This window comes from Arvicanthis niloticus, chromosome 8 (assembly GCF_011762505.2).
Source record: "Arvicanthis niloticus isolate mArvNil1 chromosome 8, mArvNil1.pat.X, whole genome shotgun sequence".
Taxonomy (NCBI): Eukaryota; Metazoa; Chordata; class Mammalia; order Rodentia; family Muridae; genus Arvicanthis; species Arvicanthis niloticus.
This window is the reverse complement of record NC_047665.1, coordinates 43,806,905-43,830,820: the sequence shown is the minus strand read 5'-3', so window position 1 is coordinate 43,830,820 and position 23,916 is coordinate 43,806,905. Positions and strand designations below refer to the sequence as shown.

The window sequence follows — 23,916 nt, the reverse complement described above, 5'->3', positions numbered from 1 at the left end:
ACATAAAACTGAACCCTTGCCTCACTGTACCTAACAAAGTAAATTCTAGGTATGGTTAGAAACAGAACTCGTATCTCTTGGAGTACCAAAAAGGTCTCTAAAAACAAACCACAAGGAAAAGATTATTAACTACAGAAAACATTCAAAGTTTTATATAGCAAGAAATCCCAAAGACGGGTACTTTTGAAGACGTAGGTCACCAAGGGCGACCTTCAAAACCATAGAAATAAAACTTTAGACAGGTCAGACTACCAAATAAGTAATGAAATTCACTAGTAATTAAAGAAACACAAATTTCAAAGATTTTCACCTGACAAACATAGCCCTTCTGTGCTCCACCTCCTAACGATGACTATAAAAGGGGGAAGTGTGACTTTCTAAGCTTTGTACAACAAACATCCTCCTCCTCCACCACCACCCCAAAAACAAAACAAGGCACAGTAAATCAAGAGTGGCCTTTTTTTAAAGAGTCTGCTTTGAATATACACAAAAAGAAAATACACCTTAAAACATGCCCTGGAATTCTTATGGAAGTTTATTTACTGACTATCAAATACAACCTTCCTTTTTCTCTTTTAAAAAATAACCTTTACAGCCGGGCGGTGGTAGCACATGCTTTTAATCCCAGCACTTGGGAGGCAGAGGCAGGCGGATTTCTGAGTTCGAGGCCAGCCTGGTCTACAGAGTGAGTTCCAGGACAGCCAGGACTACACAGAGAAACCCTGTCTTCAAAAACCAAAAAAAAAAAAAAAAAGCCTTTACATTAAACTGAACTTTAAACATTTTAAATTATTAAACATTTTAAAACTATAACTTTATAATTAATTCAGCAGGAGGGGATAGAGAAATGATTTACTGCATGCTCTTGTTTTAACTAGAAACATCTGGTGAGTTAAGACCCACTATGATCAAAATTTTGTTAGCTTCCATCTTCAGCTGACCATGAAATAGCTTATTATTGGCAACCTCTAGTAATTTAAGGAAAAAGCAGTGGAAAAGCCCTTTGGTAGATGGCAGGTTTATATAATGATTTCTACCATAGAAATACTGTGTTAACAGGAAATGACATTTTAATGTCTTGGGCTCAGAATTACTGTATGTGGCCTACAGAAAAAACACAGGAGCCTTTTAGTAACTGCAAATATGAAATGCATCTGCTACCACCTTCTAAAAGTTTTCTAAGTTATTTTCTGTGTTTTTCTATAGTCAAAGAAAACAGGTTTTGTTTTTGTTTGTTCAAACAGGTATCACTCTAACTCAGGCTGGCCTCCAACCTCAACAGGTAAAACAACCTATCCTCAAACTTCTTGCCTACCAAGTGTTAGGAATGCAGACATGTGCCACTGTGCCTGGCCATATAAAGTTTTTAGGGTTTTTTTTAGTGTGTTAGGGATTAAACCTGGCCATCATACATGCTTTACCTTTTCATGCACTGTACAGCTAGGTCTAGACCTTAAAAAGTTACTATTAGTCTAAATTATTATTAATTTAAATGATTAGTCTAATACTGATCACTCATAAGTTGGTACTGCCTAGGCATGGTAACAGGTCCATTATCCTAACCGATGGGAAGTAGAGGCAGGAGAATCGGGAGCTAAAAGCAAGCTTTAACTACATAGTAACTGCAAGGCCAGCCTGAGCTACATGAAGACCGAAGAAAAAGCAGTAAAATTTAAAAAGTATTTACTGCAGAATTCGATATGGTGTACAGGAACCACATTAGCAATCCAGCTATCAAAAATAAACCAGGGCAATCTCTAAGCTGAAGTACTGTGGAGGTTCATCATTCCATTTGGGGCTACTAGTAGGTCTGGTTCAGCTTTAAAATAGCAAAGCCAGCATCCCAGTTACATATTCAAACATGTATTTAAGTTCCACTTCAAACAACCACCTGGTGTGAAAAATAATCTGAGCAGGAGTGGACTCAGCATATTCACCACCACCTTACACACAAGTGTTAACTATTTCACTTGAGAAGCTTCAACCCACACCATATGCCTTTTTCTCAAATCTTGGTAATTCTTATGAACCAGCCAGATTTAAGTAGGTCTGTTTCCCTCAGGGAATTTGTGGTTTGGCTTCCTTGTGAAGCTTTATTTCTCTGTTCAAGTTTCCATTTTATAGTCACTTAAGCATAATATATTCAAACACCTAGCTTCTCTGGACATTAGCAAGAAATTCTGTCAGCCTCATCTCTATGTGGTTAAATGTCCTCAATGATGATAGTCACTGAATATGTATTTGCTAGCAAAAGTAGAAGCATATGGTGTGGGCTGAAGTTTCTCAAGTGAAATAGTTAACACTTGTGTGTAAGGTGGTGGTGAATCTGCTATGAGTCCACTCCTGCTCAGATTATTTTTCACACCAGGTGGTTGTTTGAAGTGGAACTTAAATACACGTTTGAATATGTAACTGTCTGGGATGCTGGCTTTCACACTCTACAAACCAGTTAAGTCAATTAACCCTCTAGAATATTCCTTTAAATTTCAGTTTACCAAAAGGTAACAACTGAAGATTTAAGAAATACTGAAGTTTCCATGTAGGAAAAATTCTTGAGACATAAAAACTTCACAGAAGACTGTTTTTCCATAGGTCAATCTTATGTTGATTTTCTTATCTGCAATGTGACTGGATTCAACCCCCTTAGACTTTTATTACTTTAAATCTTACCCAAAATACGATTTTAAGTAACTAGTGATTTCCCACCTCTCAGCACTGCATTAATACTTTGTTGATGTGTCTCAACATACTGTGAGACATCTTTTCATATAACACCACCCTGAGTCTGGACTGTCCTGCAATCACTGGCCTCTCAGCATTGCACTATGGTTTAATTGGCATCCCCTTTTCTTATACATAGGATATAGTTACACAGTCTTAGAAAACACACATTATTAGAAGAAATAGTTCCAATTTTCTATTTCAAAGCCGATAATTTCCCTGTCTTCCCAGCCACTCTCCCAACATGGATATATATCTGAAATGTTTAATTAGAAAAACTATCCAAACACAAGTCAATTTTATATAAAATATTTAATTTTAAAACACAGACTATGTCACATAAATAGTTTCAATTTTAGGTTAGCTGCTTATGGCGAGCAGATGTGTCAAATGTGACAAATAATTTAGATACTGTCACTTATAGGAAAAGTCTAAAGCCTTAAGACTCACCATATTAAAATTTCAGAGACTTGAATACTCTATTTTGCTAAATTTCAAACCATTTCTTCACTTCCTCTACTGTTTTATTAAGTTGTTAGTACTCAATATTCAAATAAAAGCAAAATATTTTTTTCTTCCATTAATTTTCTTTCACCAACAAAATACCATCAAAAAATAAAATGGTCAACTGAAAACTCATTTAATAGGCATAAATTGGAAAATTATCTTTAAAATATTCTGTCACCAAACAATGTTTCCTGAATGTTTATAAGTGCAGGGTCACAAATCATATAAAGGGCATGAAGTTAAACTGACTTTTCATAACAATTCTTCCCTATTTAATATTCCAATGGAAAGGGTACTAGAACAATTGAAATTGTCCGTTGGCACACTCAGTTTCCCAGAGTCTGTTATCTATCGATGATGAAGGAAATGCTGGCTATTTACCTTTGGTTCCTTTCCAGAAATACAATTTTGTTTTGTGTGTGAACGTAAACATAGTGAGACTTGACAACATCAGAGTTATTCTTTCTAGGTTGATTTTAATAGAATAAAAATGACCTAATAGCACTGCTCTAATCTGGCAGAAATTACAGTAAATTTCACAAAATTGAAAGGAAGAGGGAAGGTTTTCTCTTTCTGAGGGATTTTTTTTTTTTTTGCTTTACTAAATTAAATCTAGGACATGTTTCTACTTAAGTTGACAGTTTCTTAAAATATTTATATAACTTAAAATACGGTATTTGCCATATTATGGTGTGGACTTTAATACATTTATTATGTATCATATGTATTTATTTTGTGAATCATCATACATACTTGCATTAAAAATCCTGCCCTCCAAATAGAGACTGGGTCAGTATGACAGCCAGAAAGGAGCACTCTAAAATTCTCATTCACCTATTATTTTCAACCACTTAACTGATGAAAAAAATATTTTTAGTACTTCCCAGAAGTAACAAAAGGGACTGAGTTCTCCCTTTCTCTTCCTTACACCCCTACCAAGAGAAGGTAACAGTAAAAGTTAACACAGTCAAAAGACAGGCAGAAAAGGACAGTGTGACAGGTAGAGGGAATGGACCTAACAGAACTGACCAAGCAACTCCTAAAAGTGGAGAAGCTTCCTGCCCTTTCAGCACAGTGCAGACTCCCTTAGAAAGACAGTGGTGTGAAGGCTGACTTCATCCGCAGTCATTAAGCTTACCTGTTAAGGCACTTACTCAACCCCTCCCCACCCTACCCATATTTTTCATATAAAAACCACTATTTTATTTGAATGAATTTTGCTGTGTTGTGGTAACCTGAAAAAAACAAAACAAAAATAATGTTGACCATTTTTTATATAAAACTGTTGCATCAAGAGAAAGGTTGTGTTTTATTTTCTGAAATGAGCACAAAGTACACCTTTCACAATAACACTGAAAGCAGGTGCAAAGACTGACAGTGACCTTTGACTAAAGGTAGCTTTGTAAAAAGAAAATACCAAATAAATCAGTGCCCTTTCTGATTGTTGTAAAACTGGAGGGGTGAGGGAAGGGGTAGGTTGTTTACATAAAAGTTGGTCCAAACTTACAAAAAAAGCACAAGTGTGCATAGTTCAGAAGATTTGCAACAGGGCCATAAAAACATCATGTCCCTAATGTTAGCATCCACTTAAAACTGCAAGAATACAAAATAAAAGTGTTAACTAAAATCCGTGATGATGTACAATCAATAGAGCTAGTTTTAAGAACAGCATGAATTTAAGCAAAGATTTTTTTGTTGTTTTCTTTTTTTTCACTATTGTATGCAAGACCCTTTCCACATAAAAATAAAGCTGTTGTTGAATTAATATTATTCAAGTCTCTTGGATTGCTGCCTCAAATTGCAGCTAGAAAAGTCTTTCCAGATAAAAATGATGTGCCTGAGGAAAAACAGATACTCAGTATGGTAACCCTCTGCCTCGACCTCTGCCAGCTGATGTGCTAATGTGTCCCCTGTATCCTTGTGAATATCCAGGTCCTTGGGCAGGAGAAGTCCAGGTCTGTCCATGCATGAGGCCAGGGCCACCTGGATTTTCCTGTAAGTTACCACCATAGTTATAGTTGTGCATCTTTGCTGGCAAGGGATGAGTACTCTCTGGCCCTGTGGAAGGGTCACTGCTGTTTGTGAGGACTGTGATAGGACCATGGCTATATTCAAATCTATGGTCCTTGTCTCCACTAAACAACATGGGACCAGCATTGAGGTAAATGTCTCCATATCCAGCTACTGAACTGGGAAATGACTCGGTAAAGGCAGAAGTTTGAGGTGGACCACCAGTGTGAGATGAAGCAGTACTGTAGTTATCCAGAGACTGAATATCTGAGTTTCCAATGAAACTACGTGCTTCCAATGGTGCAGCAGCGGAACTACTTCCTAGACCATCGCTGCTAACATAAGGAGCAGCAGAGAAAGAAGATCCAAAGTTGTCCTTATAGTCTGAACTGGGCACATATGTGTCTCCTGTGGGATATTCAATACCACTTTCTCGTTTAGGATCATCCTGGGGCTGATGCTGAGCAAGCAGCTGTAAGAGGGCTGCCTTCACTCCAGCATGTGGGTCAGTTAATGAAGAACTAGTGGTAGGTACATGCTGGTTTTCTGTCCGATAATCCAGGTCCTCCTCAGTGACAGGTGGTGGTTCAGGAGGTTCAGGAGGTCGTTGATCAGGAGGCAGAATCCGAGGCCGGTCTGGTTCTGGTGTCAGCTCCAGTAGCCTCCTGTCTTGGTGTTGGATGAGGTCATCTTGCCCTAAGTAAAAGAAAACCAAGAAAGAGGCAAAAGTTACCATGGAAAATGAAATATTCAGAAGTCATACATTCTACCTTTGACAAAATACCAAAGGGCATCTCTCAAGTGCTCATGTTACCCAGTACCACTTAAAGACAAGATTACTAAAGAAATACACTATTCAACTCCACAGTCATACTTGATGCTTGAAGAGCACACACAACATTTATCCTTTTTATATTAATAGAGTTACTGTAAATGTACCTTAGAGAAAAGGTATACTACTCATAATAATATCATACATGGACAATTTTCTAAACAATCTACTCTAGGAAGTAAACAGAATAGGGAACCACCTCTCACCAGTGACCTGAGAATGTCTTTAACAAATGTCACTGAATAGTCAAAGCCATATATAGCAACAGCTCTGAGCCAATCACTCACCAGATCCAGGAGTGCTGGGTTCTGGAGGTGGCCTGAGTTGTAATGGAGCTTCATGTCCTGATCCATTTTCCCTCTCCTCTAGCATGGCATCTTTCTGTTTTGACTGTTGGGCCTTTATTAACTGCGTCAAGAGGACTGCAAATGCACTCTGCACAGCAGCCTGGGCAGCGTCAGTTTCCACTTTAGGCTGGATGGTCTGTGATGGCTGAACTCCTCCCAATGATTTTGAAGACTCCTGTTGTGGTGTTGATGGATCTGTCTGTTTTTCACCTGTTGCCAAAATTCCAGCAGGAAGGTTTATTTTATTTAGCTGCTGTTGAGTCTCAGAGTTTACCTTAATGTTCAACACTTGGACAAAATCAGCCATATTAACACTTGATTTAGATTGTAGTAGGTTTAGAAGAATTGCCAATTCACTGTGGTTTAACGGCTGTCCAGGGCCTGTTATTACTAAAGACAAAATGTATTGATTAGAACTGCCATAATTCACAGTTTTCCCAACCCCCACCACCTCTTCATTACACAGTATTGAAATTCCAATTGAGGAAGAGTTATGAAACAATGTGAAATGAGCACTTCAGTCTACTTACTGTCATGACATTCAAAATCTAACTACAACACAAATCAAGACAGACACTAAAACTACAGTCTATTTTGGCTAATTCATCTTTAGAAATATATTTTTCAAAAGAAAAAGACTACCACCAGGGCCATGCACAGATTTAACCAGGAGCTATCACTGTGTGTGAGAGAAATGAGTGATGACAACTGCTAACAGTGCCAGCACCACAGCCATTTCATAAGACTCTATCGGTTACCCTAAAAGAGTGGATAATTTGCCAAGATCCTGGACTCTGAAATTTAATTCTGAATGCAGTCTCTGAATTCTTTATTATGCTATCCCACTTGAAAAATGAAGTTAACTGTGCAAAGAACTTTTGAGAAATTAAAACTAATACTTTACACACTATGATAAAAATCTGTTTTTATTCAGCTTACTTTCGTTTAAAAACATTAAGCCATTTTGAGTTAGAAAGACTTATACAAACATGAGTATTATATATTAACTCATCACCAGTAAGACACAGCCAGTTAATTTTCTCCAATATTCAGTCTAGACCTGACAGATTCCCGGGTTCTTCAGGAAAACTCAAACTTCAATTTTTTAACAGCTGCCAACTAGCCAAGCATAGTGGCACACATCCTTAATCCCAGCCCTGGGGGCAGAGACTGGTCGGTGGTTGTGAGTTTGATGTCAATCTGCTTATAAAGAAAGAGGGTTCTAGGACTGTCAGGGCTACAAAATGAGACCCTATCTCTACATAGATAGGTAGATATGAATGCAAAAAAGAAATAACTTGGTCTAACAATTTCAATCTTAAAATACAGTCTTAGTGAGAATCACTATCATTAATGGGGATAAACTTCTTTTGCAGTTGTGGCTGTCTCTGTGTCTTCTCTGCCTTAATTACTGAACTTTATAGACTAATGTTAATGAAAGACATCCATACTCCTGACTCCTGAACTAGAGAAACAGGAAAAAGAAATCTGACCAATCACCACAAATCCATGATTTGAGACTGCTTATAATGTGAGTTGTGCTGGCACCATCAATAAAGTAATTCCCAGTTCGCTGAATAAGCCTTAACATTTATCTTTTTGCCATAATATGTTTTAACAGTAGTACAAAAACATTAGCCACAGGCCATAAAGCAGTGTGAACAAAACAAGCCAAAGAAGCATTACTGACCAGGTGCTACATTTGAGTTGCTCTGAGATTTCAACTGTGCAGGTGGCAGCACACCCTGGGGTGTGTTAGTCCTGCTGTCATCTAAGCCCAGAGACAGGTCCTTTCGGGGGGCTTTGATTGTGGAAAGATCATCAGTCATGCCCATCTGTTTCTGTCTTCTTCTCTTTTTACTCCATAATTCATGACAATCTTGCCACAAAGGAAGGCTGAAAAAAACAGATGAATGCTAAATCACAAATGCCATTAACAAGAAATACTAATGTTATAGTGTACCACGAAAGCCATTCCCTCCCACAAACCATTCTGGAAAACTTCATACAAACATTTAATAAAATTTCATCATACTTCAGGGTTTAACTTTAGTGGTGAACTAATTATTTTTCTTTTTAATTCTTTGTCCTAATTTTTTATTCATGCATTAATGTGTCTGATCAAGTACATCCCATATCTCCCCCTAAAATTCCTTTCCTAATCTCCCCTAAATCTCTATTTCCTCCCAGTATGTGTATGAGTAACAGGCTACATGCTGGAGTATGGATAAACTGTAAAGGGGCCACATCCCTGAAGAAAAAAGGTGACTCTCCCTTTCCCAGAAGCCATTAACTGCAAATATCTCCTCAGCAGGGAGTGGGCTTTCTCAAGAGACTACTCCTTCCCTCCATGCTGGGATTTTGTCTGGCTTGTTCCTAAGTGGGCCTTGTGCATACAGTCACAGCTGCTGTGCACTCATATGCACAAGTAACCTAGAAATAAACTATTTTTGTCTTCTGAATAATCAATAAATAACTTCTTCAAAGTTATGAAGAATATATATTAATAAACACTAGGTATTATCCTTGGCATAACCTTTTAAAACCAACTACAGCACACTGTACACTGAATTAGAATTTTGAAAAAGGATGCAGAAACATGCTATTTGTAGAAGCCAGACATAAATAAAAAGGAGAGTGACATAATAGGCCAGAACACAGGATTCGTACAAAACTTTTTAGTAAAATCTTTTCACTTTTTAGTCACATATTTGCTAGGAAGAAGGGTTATGATATCCCAACTGTTTTAGAAATAAACTGATTCTATAGATGAGTCTCGAGTAGATAATCCAGGCACAGAGAGGCTCATTACAGTCATCGGCAGACTTCTACCAAAATTACCTCTAATTCTATAGGAATTTTCCATCTCAATGTAATTCTATAACACTGAACACTAAAAGTAACTTTCTTAAAGACAAAAATACTTGACTTACAAATGTTTTCTTTTGATCCCAGTATAAGGCCATGTAAACTTACTATTACTTTTCTCTAGCTTAAAGGTGAGAAAATTAAGGCTTGGAAAGGTTAATAAACTTGCCCAGAATATCTAGATTCTTTTAAGTAATGCCACCTAGTGGTATATACCTGCTGTCCACCACTTGGGTATTTATCTCAAGAGGTATATAAGACTTTCTTTCCAAGAGTGTATCTGAGGTTGTGGACAGGAACTTTATTTCCACATGGACCCTTTTCAAAGACTGAACTAGAAGAATGCCCTGAATGCTCAAGTAGATAGTTCTTCCACAATTACTTTCTCATATTATAAAATAAAGGCATATGCAACAGAATGGTTGAATCTTAGCAATATAATATTAATTTAAAAATGTCATTCCACAGGATTACAAAACAGCATGACACCTTTGTATAAAATGAAAAACAACTACATTTTTTAAATGTAATTTTTTATGGATACATACAGATGGCAACAGAAAATATATACAAGAATAAGGAAACGGGAATGATGGTTACCTTGGGAAGAAAAGGGCAAGGGAACACGTGGGTAGGAAGAAGGGTTATGATATGATTAAAGTGGGTTATTCTCAAGGTTCTAGCTCTTGCTTGGTAGGCTCATGGCTGCTTATTAACATTTAAAATAACTAATTAAAGTAACTAAAATAAATAACAGAGAGCCATGCATGGACCAATGATGAGTGACACAAGGATTATGATTAAACCAAGTCTATGCACCTGAGGTCCGAAAACAAAACAAAGGCATACCTCTCAGCCATCTTACTATGGTGCATTGCCTCAGCGTGTAAAAACCTCCTGGAGTAACAAACAAAGGGATAATTTGAAATATTGATACTGGGAAGCTGTAAGGCATCAAAAACCCTCCAAAAGACTTTCCTTTCTGGGAATGTGTTTGTGTTTTATGATGTGGGCTGTAGCCTCTGTTGGGGTGCTGATTTCAAATATACTATAGTACTACTGATTAGGGTAAATAAAATCAGTACACCTCCTCCATTCTACCAGCCAAGAAATACAGTGCTCTTGTGGAAAGCAAAGAAATCCAGGTAAAGGATTTGTTTGTTCCCTCCCACAACTTAAAGAGATTCATTATAAATTACCTTAACTCATTTTCTATAAAATATAAACATAACCTTACAATGATCTAAAATGGTAGATTAGTTATGCTGATTCTCTAAACAAATCAGGCATGTTCTCCAGATAACCAAAAGTATGTGCTTCCTTGAAAGTTCAAATGCTGGCTCAGCCACTTATTTGTTATCCTGTTAGACAAGAAACTGGACCTCTGTATCTAGTTTCTTTTTCTTTAAAAATGAGATTAACAATATTACCTATTTCCAGGGGACAGAAGTAGTATGTTAATTTGTATCAGGGCATCCTTGGTCAGAGCCACTCACACAGTACATATTTGTGTCTGAGATCACTGATCTTCATTCAGTTGTCTAAAAGTGTGTTATCAAGTCATGAAATACTTATTCTAATTATAGATGGTCACATAACTGTCCAAATGTTTAATGCTTTTTATATTGCTAATAAGCTATAGGCTAGAGGCCATCTAATTCACATTTTAGTTATATAGTTTATAGAATAACACCCCTACTTAGTAGTTTCTTCTCTTATATATTAAATACAGGGCATTAAACGTTTACATAAATTTTAATCTAAATACTGGATTGATACCATTATAACCTTGGCTTGCCTTCTTTAGTGATGTACCTAAGAGCACACATTCCATAACAGTTTCACAAAACACCCGAGTGTACTGCTATCTTTTTTTTTTTTTTAACTTTTTAATAAAATAGTACAGTAAAGTGTATTCTGATAAAAATAAAGTCTAAAGGTACAGGGCCTTGTTTGACAAGAATTACAGTTTATAAGGAAAAAAACAAAACAGAAAACAAAAAATTCTACAAGTCTTTTAAGTCATAGCACAAGAAATGGTAGAGCTAGCTAAAAAAAAAATCTGATGACTAATGTCTAAAAGAGCTTTTGGGTAACATGACTTCCTTATTGTCAGGAGACTTGCAGGAGAAGACCTTTCATATGATCCCACTGTGTTTTGTCTGCAAATATGTGCTTGATATCCACAAAAGTCAGAAGGCGGCATTGAATTCCCTGGAACTGGAGTTTTAGATGGTGGTCAACCACCATTTGAGTGCTAGAAACCAAACCCAGGTCCTCTGCAACCAATGATCTTAATCACTGAGCAATGGTTCCTGCCCTGATTTTATATTTTGATTCAAAAATCAAAACAAAACTTTAGATACTTAATGGAGAAGAAGTTCAATGACAGTGATATAGCTGTGCACAACTTCTTTCAGTGAATGTTTATTTGCAAAGACAATCATGAAAATAACAAGTAAATTATAATTAATATAGAACTATGTCTCAATGTCTAGTATTTAAATAGGACTGGTTCGAAGATAGGAAAATTACTATGTGAATTATTTATAGGAAAAGATCTCAGTTCAATCACTTCTATTAGACTTCATATCCAAAAATTCACTGATGGTTTAAAACACTCAAATGTGTACTAATAATAGAGCATAATTAATATCCTATATTAATATTCATAGAAATGTTTTTAAATTAAAGTCCATTTACATACATACCATTGTTTAAGAAGTACAATATCACAATTAATGTAATATTAGTTACTTAGAATAAAATGTAAGAAATAATGGAAGTTCAAGATGAAAACAAAAAAAATTCTCAAATGTTGGACATTTTCTAAATGAATTTAAAAGCCATTCAGATCCCAATGGATACATTTATGAGATTAATTTAACTACAGTACTTAAAGATGTCAATTAAAAATTCTTTTGCAATTTGTGAACTTGGCTTTAGACGTTTATATAAAAATAAGCTTGAGACAGCTTTACAATCCTTTTATGTGGATTAAGTGATTAGAATTAGCAATTATGTCCCCAATAACAGGACAAAATCGTAAAACATTTCTCTTGATGTATTCTATCAGAAAACACATGTTACCTTGTAGGTATTTTTCTAGCACTGAAAAATATTAATGTAATCTTGATCACAAAAAAAAAATCAAATCCAGATTATGGGATGCTTTACCAAACAGCTGTCTTAGGCTCTTAGAAAATGCCTTTGTTGGGACTAGAGATATAGCTTAGTAGAAGCCCTTGCCAGGCATGTGTAAGGCCCTGGGTTTGATGTCTACCACCAAAAAGAGAAATTAGTGTCATCAAAACCTCTAAGTCTGAGGAAAGAATGAAGATAAATATGACAAATATGAGTAAACAAATATGAGTTCTGAACAAATTGTTCAATCCTGACTCCAAAAAAAGTTTGTTAAAAAAAAAAATGTTCCTGGGCTACCAGAAAGTCTTAACCATGTACTATGCACTACTAGTCTTTATGATGTTTTATGCTGTCTAACAGTATGTGTAGTAAAGTTCCAGTTTTTATAGATTCATGCAACAGCTTAATATTCAACTACTTCAGAAAAAGTTTATTAAGTAATGAAACAAATATGTCCACATACCAATAATTATTGAATTTAGGTGAAGAAAACTCTACTTTTTTTGCAGAGGTGAAAACTCAAAATTAAAAGTTAATAACAGTAAAACAAAACAAAAACTCTGATAGAATACTGAAATCAAGCCACTTGGAGTCTACTGATATATCTAAATAAGCAAAAGAACAATAGATATTAAACGTTTAGCTCAACAGTATCTAGATGAGGTGGTGCCCACCTGTAATCACAGCACTCAAAGAGGCATATAGACAGGAGGATCTTGAGTTCAAGGCCAGCCCGTACTATACAACCAAAACTGAGTCCAAAAAAAAAAAAAAGAAAAGAAAAGAAAAAGAAAAAAAAAAAAAAAGAAAAAAATTAAAAAAAAAAAAAAAACTGAAACAGAATACCTAGTGAATGACTTCTGTATGTCAGATGATAATTATTTTTTTAACTTTCAAACTATCTCATGGGCTATTTATATAGTTCAATAAAATGTTAATGACAAACTCCATGGAAATAAACTCAACTGGAAAGTGGAAGAGCCAGAATTTGAACTCTAAAGCCCATGTTATTCATTTAAAATATGTGAATTTTATTGCAACCAAAGTATTTTATTGGAGATAGGCTTGCTTTTAATGCTGCTGATCACATTAATACATATCAAGGAAATACCTACAAAAACTTTAGCCCCTATCATGAAGAATCAAATGGACAATCTTCCCAACCAATTCAAGACCAATTATAGAAGCTATAAGAAGATTTAAGAAACTAGCTATTCTAATTCTCCAAACTGTATTTTCCCTCCATGATACAAATCATTCCCAACATGCTTCTGATACATTCTTTGAAATAATGACAAGGATTTTCTATTGTGCAAAATGTCACAGAATATTTTCAGAACTTGTTTCTTATTAAACTGACTTCAATTTGAGAACTGGCACCATCCTTTACCATATTTGTATTCTTGGGCAAGTTTTTTAACCTCTTTTGAGCCTGCTTCCTCCTCTGTTAAGCAGTGGTAATAATACCTACCGTAGAGGGTTGTACAGATTAAGCTTGGCATAGAACTCAAAACTCTGGCTATAGCAGCACCACTTGAAGCTTAGGCCTGACAGCCATATTCCACCATAACAAAATTGTTACAGAGGGGAAACATCACTACCCAACCTCAGCTAAAGAAATAAATGGTAAAGGCTGTTTTTGCTGTTCTATGGTAAATTCAACAATAAACAAGCACCTGCATGCTTGATGTGAAAATCGTAATTTTTTGATGTTTTACCTAACTATTTCAATTTCGGCATGGAATCATGGATCATGACAACTAAGTAACAAAGTTTCAAAGCTGTCCAGATTTTAGATTATGCAAATCTAAAATAGAAAGTCACTTACTCGGGTGGAGGCATTTTGGAGGGTTCCACGTCTCGTAGGAACTCACACTGAAGAGCCTGCTCAGCAGTGCAACGCTTACTGGGATCCAAGGCAAGCATGTAATCAAATAAGTCGAGTGCAGCTGCAGGGATACTAGCACCAGAGGACACAAAAGTCAAGCACAGTCTTCACATATGCTCTGTGCTTCTATAAGCACTTATTTTTACAAATTTGAAAATTAATTTTAAATTATATTTTAACTACCAATTGCTTTACTCCGATTATCTGTATCTTTAAAGACCTCATTACTTTATAAATTTATCAGTTAAGTATTAATGAAATATTGGTTAAATAATGTATGCAATATGTTGCACACATATCAATTTTTTTTTTAAAAAGTATTGTTCTTTTTATACAGTGCTGGACTATTAGCAAACAATATCCTTTATTACTCTATGAGCAAGTCATAGTTATAAATTAATATCTAACAGCCTCCTAAAATAAAATAAAAACCTAAACTCAAGTCATGTGAAAGCTGTTTCAATAAAATTTACAGTACTATTATTAAGTTTTCTTTGTGTAAACAAATAAAACCTAATGGCTCAGTCACAGACTTTATGAGGTGAAAGGCACTTCACATGCAACAAAGAGAAATGCACAACACAAAGCCCTAAAAGAAGAGCTGCAGCATGTCTATCTCAAGTTAAGGTGACATTTAGATTTCCTAAGAAATGACCTTCTCAGCTGTGTGTGTGAGGCACACCTATGATCTCAGCACTTACGAGGCAGGCAAGGTCAGGAGTTCAAGACCATCCGTAGCTACATAGACAATTCAAGGCCAGCCTGTGAAACTCTGTCTTCAATTATAACGAAAGATAAAAAAATAAACAAACTTAAACCTCAAAATGACTAGAGAGTAAACATTCAGTGCAATATGAATATTTAAGCATCCCTTTCTTACAAAACAAACTCTTCTCTTAACTTCCGGCGATATTGCTTCTTTGGTTTCATGGTGTTGAAATATGGCAGTTTGATTACATCAGGCCACACTGCAGGACATGGACTCCCACATATACGGCTAAACAATACAAAAAGAAAAAAAAAGAAATTTTATTACAAAGTACCTACAAAAACTAGTAAATATTATTCTTCAAACATTAACCAGTTGTTAAGGACATAAAATCCTTGATACAATGTTATAAGGAATTTAAATATTTTAGCCTTCACAATTTGAAAATTCCCAAATTTCCCACAAATACACTGAATCTCCTAAAGAACCTTCCTATACATAAAATCTTAAAACATAGGTAATATTTACAATATGTGGCCTATATGTTACAAATTAAGGAAACGAGTTTATGTCTCACTATAGTTTTGAGGTGCTGACATGGTCTCTCATAAACATAGGGTATCTTGATGTAACAGGAGAAATGGACTTCCTACCTAAATGTAAACCACTGCCTCTAAATGCAAACAAAAAGCACTCTGAAGGTAAAAATCTTAAAATATACAGTTCTGCAATTTCAGCAGTGACACTGGTCACGAGTATTTACACATTTTAATTGTTCTACTCTTTAATTGTTCTACTCACATTTTAATTGTTCTACATTCTTATATTCAAAGGAAGATTATAACTCAAGCTTAATAAAGGAAATATTTCATTTTAATAGTTTATAATAATTTATTTTCTACTTGTTTTGCATCAGTATTTTTATGGGACAGATATAACAGATATTCTCAAAAGTGAGGCCAAGGGCTGGAGAGATGGTCCAGTGGTTAAGATTAAAGCCATGTACCACTTTTCCCAGAATCAGAAGTTTTCTTCATTTAGAAGTGATGCAGTCTAAATTTTTGTACCCACACAACCTAGACCTGAAGCTTTAAAAGTGCATACTCTTAATCTTTAGGTGGGAATGGTAGTACATATCTCTAACACTTGGGATGCTGAGGCAGGCAAATCTGTAGAGTTTAAGGCCGGCCTGGTCTATAGAACAGAGTAAGACACACAGGGGTACAGAGAGATCCCGTCTTCAAAAAACAAACAAACAAACAAAAAACCCAAAACAACAAGAACATGTGTGAACCTTTGTGTACCTCCACATAGAAACAATCTTTATTCCCATCTGCCCTATTTTGTTACCTGCAATATTTTCCATTCTTTTTTCATCCTTTCTTAATCCATTCTATCTCTAATGCAAACTGTTCCACCTGCCTTGTAAAAATGTTCATATATTATGCTGTATTTAAATTTATTGCTACTGCTGACTGAAACCAGAACATACTACATGTTGGGCAAGTGTTCTACCACTGAGCTCCATCTCCAGGTGAACTAACCAGTCATTGCAGTGTATGCTTTAAAGATGACTTTTATTACTATTCCTACCTGGCCAGTTTTTTCACTTTTAATCTGGACACCAACATTTCAGCATATACCTCAGCTTCTGACTGAAGTACCACTGCAGATAAGGTAAGACAGGAAGTCTTCACTGAGGCAGACTGACTATATTTACTTCCTACATTCCTCGGGTGGGTTATTAGCCCTGTTCTAACTATGAAGAGCCAATTTACAGCATCACAGAACTTACATCACAAATAAGCAGGAGTCATGGGGCTGGTATTTGAACTCAAGTCTACCAGACTCCAAGGCCCACCCCACCCCCTTCAGTATACTTTTGCTGTCTGATACACGTGTAAGAAACTTCTTTTAGTTTTTCTTAAGTTTTTAAAAAAATAATGATATCATACCTTATGCAACTTTTTAAAATACTATCAGAATCAAACATGTTTAAATATATAAACTAGAAAATGACTTCTCCCTTCTTAGGTTTCTCACAAGTCCATCTTCAGATGAACAATTATGGTCATCTTTGATATGTTTTATATAAATGGAATCATACTGTGAAACTGTTCTTATGCTGCTATTCTGCCTCCTACCAGCAACGTAACACTTCACTGAGTAGATGGGACAGAACTTGAGCTGTTCTGCTCCTGATCACTAACTTAATATTCATAAAAACAAATCAAGTACACTTACATCTAGGGGTCTTTAATGACTTTGAAGACTACTTTAGATTTCGGCTTAAATGTTACCTTCCTTGACACCACACACACACACACACACACACACACACACCCCTACCTCATCATTTCCTATACCCTTATATCTTTCCAATTAGTTTTGTCTGTGCCCACCCAGAACCAGCCAATGGAAATATGGGACTTTCTCTCCTTGGACTCCAAGGCATTCTCAGTATGTTATGCCATCAACAAACATTATTCATGCTCAGCATAATGGCATATGTTTATAATCCCAGCATTTGAGAGGCAGGAAGATTGTCATAAGCTTGAGGCCAACCTGATCTACAATGTGATTCTAAGGCTAGATGGGGTAAAGGAGTAAGATCCTGTCTCAAACATTTAAACATAAATATTCAAACCAAGTGATTTTGATTTGCTTTCCTCTATATTAGACTCTATGGTGCATATCAATTGCTTTACTCTCTGAAGCTCTCGTATAATTCCACTGATTTACCCATATATTGTGACCAAGTAGTTTGGTTATTGTATTTGGTTTTAACAAGCTATGTTAAGTTCTCCTTAAAAAAAAAAAAAATTCCTTTCTCCTTATTTTCTTACTGTCCCTCTACTCCCTTCCTAGATATTTTCACATTTATCCTTACACAGATATAAAAAAAAAACAAAACAAAAATAAAATGTGTGCAATGTGAAAAATGTATGTATGTAAGGAAACATAATGGGACTGGAAAGCTGGCTCAGCAGTTAAGTGCACATGCTGCTCCTGCAGGGGATCCTACAACCGATGGCTCACAAACAACTGTAACTCTAGCACCAGAGGAGCTGATACCTCTGGCCTTTTCCAGCATCCACATTCATGTGCACAAACCCACATACTAAAAATAAACATAAAGGCAATCAAAAATAAAATATGCCTCTCTAACAGTCTTTTTTAATTTTTATCTATGTGTATTGTATTGTTCTATATGTACATTTGTGCACATGAGTATAGTGAGTGCTCTGTGGAGATCAGAAGAGGGAATCATATCCCCTGGAGCTCTAATTACAGGCAGTTATTATCTGTCAGACATGGGTGCTGGGAACCAAAGTTTTCTGCAAGAGCAACAAATGCTCTTAACGACTGAGTCATCTCTCCAGCCCTCTCTCCAACAGGTTTTAAAATCTTAAATATTTAAGAACATTCTATAGTTTTATAGTTTTTTGGTATTCCAGGGGGCACACATGTTGGTGATTTTATTAGAGCCACACTGTATTTTCTATCTGGTACACATTTATAAAAGCTATTATTTTCTTTGTAGACATCTTAACAGTTTAATCAACCTTTTTGTTCTTGGGCATTTTAGGTGACCATCTGGCACATTCAACATATTCTATATATGAATATATGCAATGTTACAATTATTTCCAACTATACATTTAAACACTGGTAAATAGCAATACAAGAAAGTAATTGTTCTTTTCTTTTCTCTTCTAATATTTGACCATTAAACATTATTCTGGCTATTAGTGATGTACATTTTTACTGTGTTTTATACTGTCTTACACTTAAAGAGCTTACATCCCCAGCAAATGTCTAGTCAAATCTATCAAACATTTTATTTCACTAGTAAAATGTAACATTGCAGTAATTAAAGCTTCCTTTTATCCCAAGAATACATTGGGATAAACCTTATTTCTAATTCATGTTACAAATTTATAACATTTTTCTATTAGTTCTTTGAAATGCTATATTTTACTACGATCGAATTCTTAATGAAAACTTGAATAGTTTGCTAATGTCTCCCTCAGAAATCTCAATATAGAAAAATTTCAAACTGTATTTGTGAAATATTACTATTTGTGTATACTATATAAAAATTTTAGGAAGAAGTCCTATTTCTTTTTAAGGTTTATTTATTTATTTATTTATCTATTTATTTATCTATCTAGATATTTATTTATTTATTTATTTATTTATTTATTATATGTAAGTACGCTGTAGCTGTCTTCAGGCACCCCAGAAGAGGGCATCAGATTTCATTACAGATGGTTGTGAGCCACCATGTGGTTGCTGGGATTTGAACTCAGTGCCTCCAGAAGAGTAGTCAGTGCTCTTCTTAACCACTGAGCCACCTCACTAGCCCCCAGAAGAAGTCCTATTTCTTACATGTACAGAATGATTAACTCAAAGCTCAATTTCTTCCAATTATCACTTGGAAGTCCCTAGATAAATTTACTTCTCTAAGCTTTTTTAACCTGAAAGTAGAAAGAAAGAAGACATTGAGATGTAAGAAGTTCAATTGAAATAATTCAAGTGAAACTGCTACATTAATAAGTACCTTGTAGCCTAACTATGTCAACTACTAGATCTAGTAGCCAACAAAATCAGGACCAACAATAAAACAAAGAACAGGCTTAGAGGGAATCACATTAAAAGAGAATATATAGATACATAATTTTGGTATCTTTATTTTTTGCATTTCTTTTAAAAGCAAATATTACAAGTATTTTCATTGTACTTAGGACTCCTTTGTTTTTACTTTTCTTTCAATTACAAAATTACTTGCTCACCCATAGTCAACGTTTCTTAAAAGCAACTGATTCTATGTCCAACTATGTAAGTCAACTTAAAAAAAAAAATGACATTCTCCCACTTCTTGATACATTCCTTAACTGAGTAAGATAAATGTGTAACCACACTAGAAAATTCTGGGTTACAAACCTCCTCCTTTTAGCTTGCAATGTGTTTAAGATACCATTTACTAAGGAATGGAGAACATCAAAGTATGCAACAGAAGGTTGGGAGGCAGTTACATAATAATTTAAGGACCCATCTTCCCTGCTCTCTGAGCCCTCTGAGCCAAAGCTGCCTGAAGCAGCCTGCTATCCCAGGGGAACTTCCATTCTTCCACCACCTCTCCTCTACCCTTTATCAGACTCCTGAACCATACAGACAGGAGTATGTTGGCCTCTGAAAGGCTACACCAAACATCTGACTCAGACAGATACATCCACAGTCAAACAGTAGATAGAGCTCAGATAGGAGGAAGGATTGCAGGCCCCAAAGGGAATAGGAACTCCACAGGAAGACCTAAAGTCAACTAACCTGGACTCTTGGAGCTCTCAGAGTCTGAACCACCAACCAAAGAACACACAACAGCTGGACCTAGACCTCCCTGCACTTATGTAGCAAATCGGAATGGGGGCTATCCCAAAAGCTACTGCCTGTATGTGGGATGTGTTCTTCTAGTTGCCTTGTCTGCTTTGTCCGGCCTCAGAGGGAGAAGATGCATCTAGTCTCACAGAGGGGAGGGAGGGAGGGAGGGAGGGAGGGAGGGAGGGAGGGAGGGAGGGAGGGAGGGAGGGAGGGAGGGAGGGATCTAGTCTCACAGAGGGGAGGGAGGGAGGGAGGGAGGGAGGGAGGGAGGGAGGGAGGGAGGGAGGGAGGGAGAGGATACCCAGGGGAGCCCAAACAAGCTTAGAGGAGAGGGAAGGATGGGATGGGTAACCAGGAGGGGAGCAGTAACCAGGATGTAAAGTAAATAAATAAAAAATAAAATTAAATTTAAAAAAGAGGAAATAAAGAAAACAAAACACAGGAGAGAGAATCCAGATTCAAGATAGTGAATAATCTGAGCAGGGATGGAAAGGTTGAAATTAGGAATCTTTTCCTTAAGGTACTGAGTCACAGCTGTTTAAAGACTGGATATTACATTTGTAAGTTGGTTTATATTCTAGTACTCAATATTTTAAAAAATATAGTATCACTAACATGAAACATATCACTATTTTTAAAACTTCCTAATATGTATACATCGTTTTTTAAGCTAATCATTTTCCTATTGATATGAGATTAAGTCATTGCTTCCTGATATGGAGCATCCTCATGTTTTAAATCCTCATAATTTTAAAGTTCATCTTAATGGATTCTTTTAAAAGAAGGAAATATCCTCATTTATCAAAAACAAGCACATATTGCTTTGCTCTTGCTCCAAGAAAGGATTAGGTGCTAAGTTCATCAGTATGGTCAAAGACGGGCCCAGAAAGCAGGTAGCTAACCTCATATATACAAGAGAAATAGAGAAGCCTCTTTGCCTGTGGAGAAAGTGCAAGATGGAAAGCGGGGAACAGAAGGGAGCGGAGTGGGTCTTTGAGGCTAACCCACATTCTGAAATGCTGGCCTCTCTGAGGGCACTGAAGACTTGTCTGCCTTAGTAGTGAAATCTTCAGTTTGCCTAAGTTTACTTTTCATTCCTTACCCTAATCCATTTCCCCCTTATATGAAATTCTCTTGTGTGCAAATAGGGTATTATTGTTTTATCTTTTTGTAAAATTCACAAATTAATGATGAGAATAACTACAAAATATAAGACTGAGGAGTTGGATATACCAAGGGATGAGAAAGAACAGGAAGGAAGGAATGGTGTTCTATTGCAATCCTTCTCTGCCAGCAAGTCAGACTAAGGCACCAGTGATTCTCAGGCATACAGCTACTATCACTTTTCTGATATATATAATGAATGTTTGTTGATTATTTAATTTACTGACTTTCTAAGAAATAATTTCTTCAATTTTTGAAAAAAATAGTTTAAGGAACATCACAACTACTGATTTTAGAAATACTTGCAAGAATTTACCTACTAATATGCAGGGCCTGGTTCTTCTGAGTACTTTAATAGTACTATTTTATATATTTAGGACTTTCTAATGTGTTACAGGATGATTTTGTGAATTAAATAATCTTCTAGTTTTTCCTTTGTATCTGAGGTAATTTTTTCTATCAAAGTCTTCATTTCACTGCAATTCTTTTCTCACTGTTAAGTTATAAGATTAATTTACATAGTACAGTAGATAACTCATTCAGACATGAAATCTTGGCTTTACACATGAAGCTTTCCACATTCTGTATTGTAGCTTGTTAAGTGTTGTTTATTCCTTGGGTTTTATTTAGCTGCTCCAGTTTGTCACCTGAACAATCTCTTTGTTGGCTTCATTTTCCTACTTACGTTATATAGTCGGGATCTGTTCTGAAAACTGCACTGTTTGGCAGATCACTTAATGCGACCTCTTAGTACAATCAAAAGAGGTAGTAAACATGGGATGTGTAATGCTGAAGCCAATTAACACAAAGTACTGTTTTACAATAAACTTAATTTTTAAGTACAAGTTCATGTGAGAATAAAAGGTGCAGTAAGTATCTAAAATCCAGTAATTATGAGTACTGTGTACTTAATGATTATGTGTCCTACACATGAAAATGACTAGCATGGTAGAGAGGGCATTGAAAACTGTAAGCCATGTTTGCATTACCATGTTAAATAAACTTTGGGTCTGCACCCCACAGCAGATCCTATACCATGGCCCTGGAGCTGATACTGTGCCACAACAATCAATACTCAAATACCACATACCACCAGGAGAGAGCTGGTCTCCCAGGAGTGCAGACATGTACCTGTGAGCACAGGTAAGGCCACCACTTCTGCTCAGAGGGACCCACCCAAACACAGGAATGGAGGAGCAGCCTGGGACAGGATACTTCTGGTTTCCCACTGTACCCTGGAGCTGATACTGTGCCACAGTGCTCCATACCCAAATACCATGGGGAGAGAGCTGATCTCCCTGGAGTGCTGACACACCAGTGAACGCAGGAAGACCACCACTTCTGCTCAAATTCCTAGCCCAAGAGGGACCCACCCAGAGCCCTCAAGACACAGGAACCAAGGAACCTCTGCCCCTAGGAGCTGACACTGCCCCACAGCTCTCCATAACCAATTTCCTCCTGAAGAGAACTGGTCTCCCAGGAGTACTGACACACAGGCTTGTAGGAGGACAAGCTACAGTCAGAGACAGCAAGACCAGCTAACAACAGAGATAACCAGATGGTGAGAGGCAAGGACAAAAACATAAGCAACAGAAACCAAGGCTACTTGGCATCATCAGAACCCAGTTCTCCCAGTACAGCGAACCCCTTGGATACCCCAACACACCAGAAAAGCAAGACTCTGATTTAAAATCACATCTTATGATGATGATACAGGACTTTAAGAAGGACATAGACAATCTCCTTAAAAAATATATAGGAGAACACAAGTAAACAGGTAGAAGACCTCAAAAAGGAAACATAAAAATCCCTTGAAGAATTATAGGAAAATACAACCAAACAGGTGAACAAAACCATCCAGGATCTAAAAATGGAAGTAGAAACAATAAGGAAATCCCAAAGGGAGACTACCCTGGGGATAGAAAACCTAGGAATGAGATTAAGAGTCATAGATGCAAGCATCACCAACAGAATACAAGAGATAGAAGAGAGAATCTCAGGTGCAGAAGATGCCATAGAAAACATTGATACAACAGTCAAAGAAAATGCAAAAAGCTCCTAACCAAAAACATCCAGGAAATCTAGGACACAATGAGAAGACCAAACCCAAGGATAATAGTTCTAAAAGAGACTGAAGATTCCCAACTTAAAGGGCCAGTAAATATCTTCAACCAAATTATAGAAGAAAACTTCCCTAACCAAAAGAAAGAGATTGCCCATAAACATACAAGAAGCCTATAGAACTCCAAATAGATTGGACCAGAAAAGAAATTCCTCCCATTACATAATAGTCAAAAAACCAAATGCACAAAAACAAAGAAAGAATGTTAAAAGCAGTAAGGGA

The 23,916-nt window shown here is 36.3% G+C and overlaps 1 protein-coding gene across 4 annotated transcripts in view; it reads right to left on the bottom strand.

Annotated features, from left to right (window-relative positions):
• Window positions 1-4,518: 4,518 nt before the first annotated feature.
• Cdk13 (cyclin dependent kinase 13) overlaps window positions 4,519-23,916 on the bottom strand; it is a 99,234-nt gene continuing 79,836 nt past the window's right edge. The window contains exons 10-15 of one of the 4 annotated variants that reach the window (XM_076939336.1): window positions 15,198-15,314; window positions 14,258-14,389; window positions 10,135-10,182; window positions 8,108-8,313; window positions 6,358-6,807; window positions 4,935-5,934 (exon numbers count right to left, since the gene is read on the bottom strand). In XM_076939336.1, the coding sequence (XP_076795451.1) occupies window positions 5,084-5,934; window positions 6,358-6,807; window positions 8,108-8,313; window positions 10,135-10,182; window positions 14,258-14,389; window positions 15,198-15,314 (1,804 nt within the window). In that variant the 3' untranslated portion in view covers window positions 4,935-5,083. Of the gene's footprint in view, window positions 5,935-6,357; window positions 6,808-8,107; window positions 8,314-10,134; window positions 10,183-14,257; window positions 14,390-15,197; window positions 15,315-23,916 lie in introns of all 4 variants that reach the window. The other 3 variants (XM_076939337.1, XM_034509866.2, XM_034509867.2) reach the window with 3 other exon arrangements.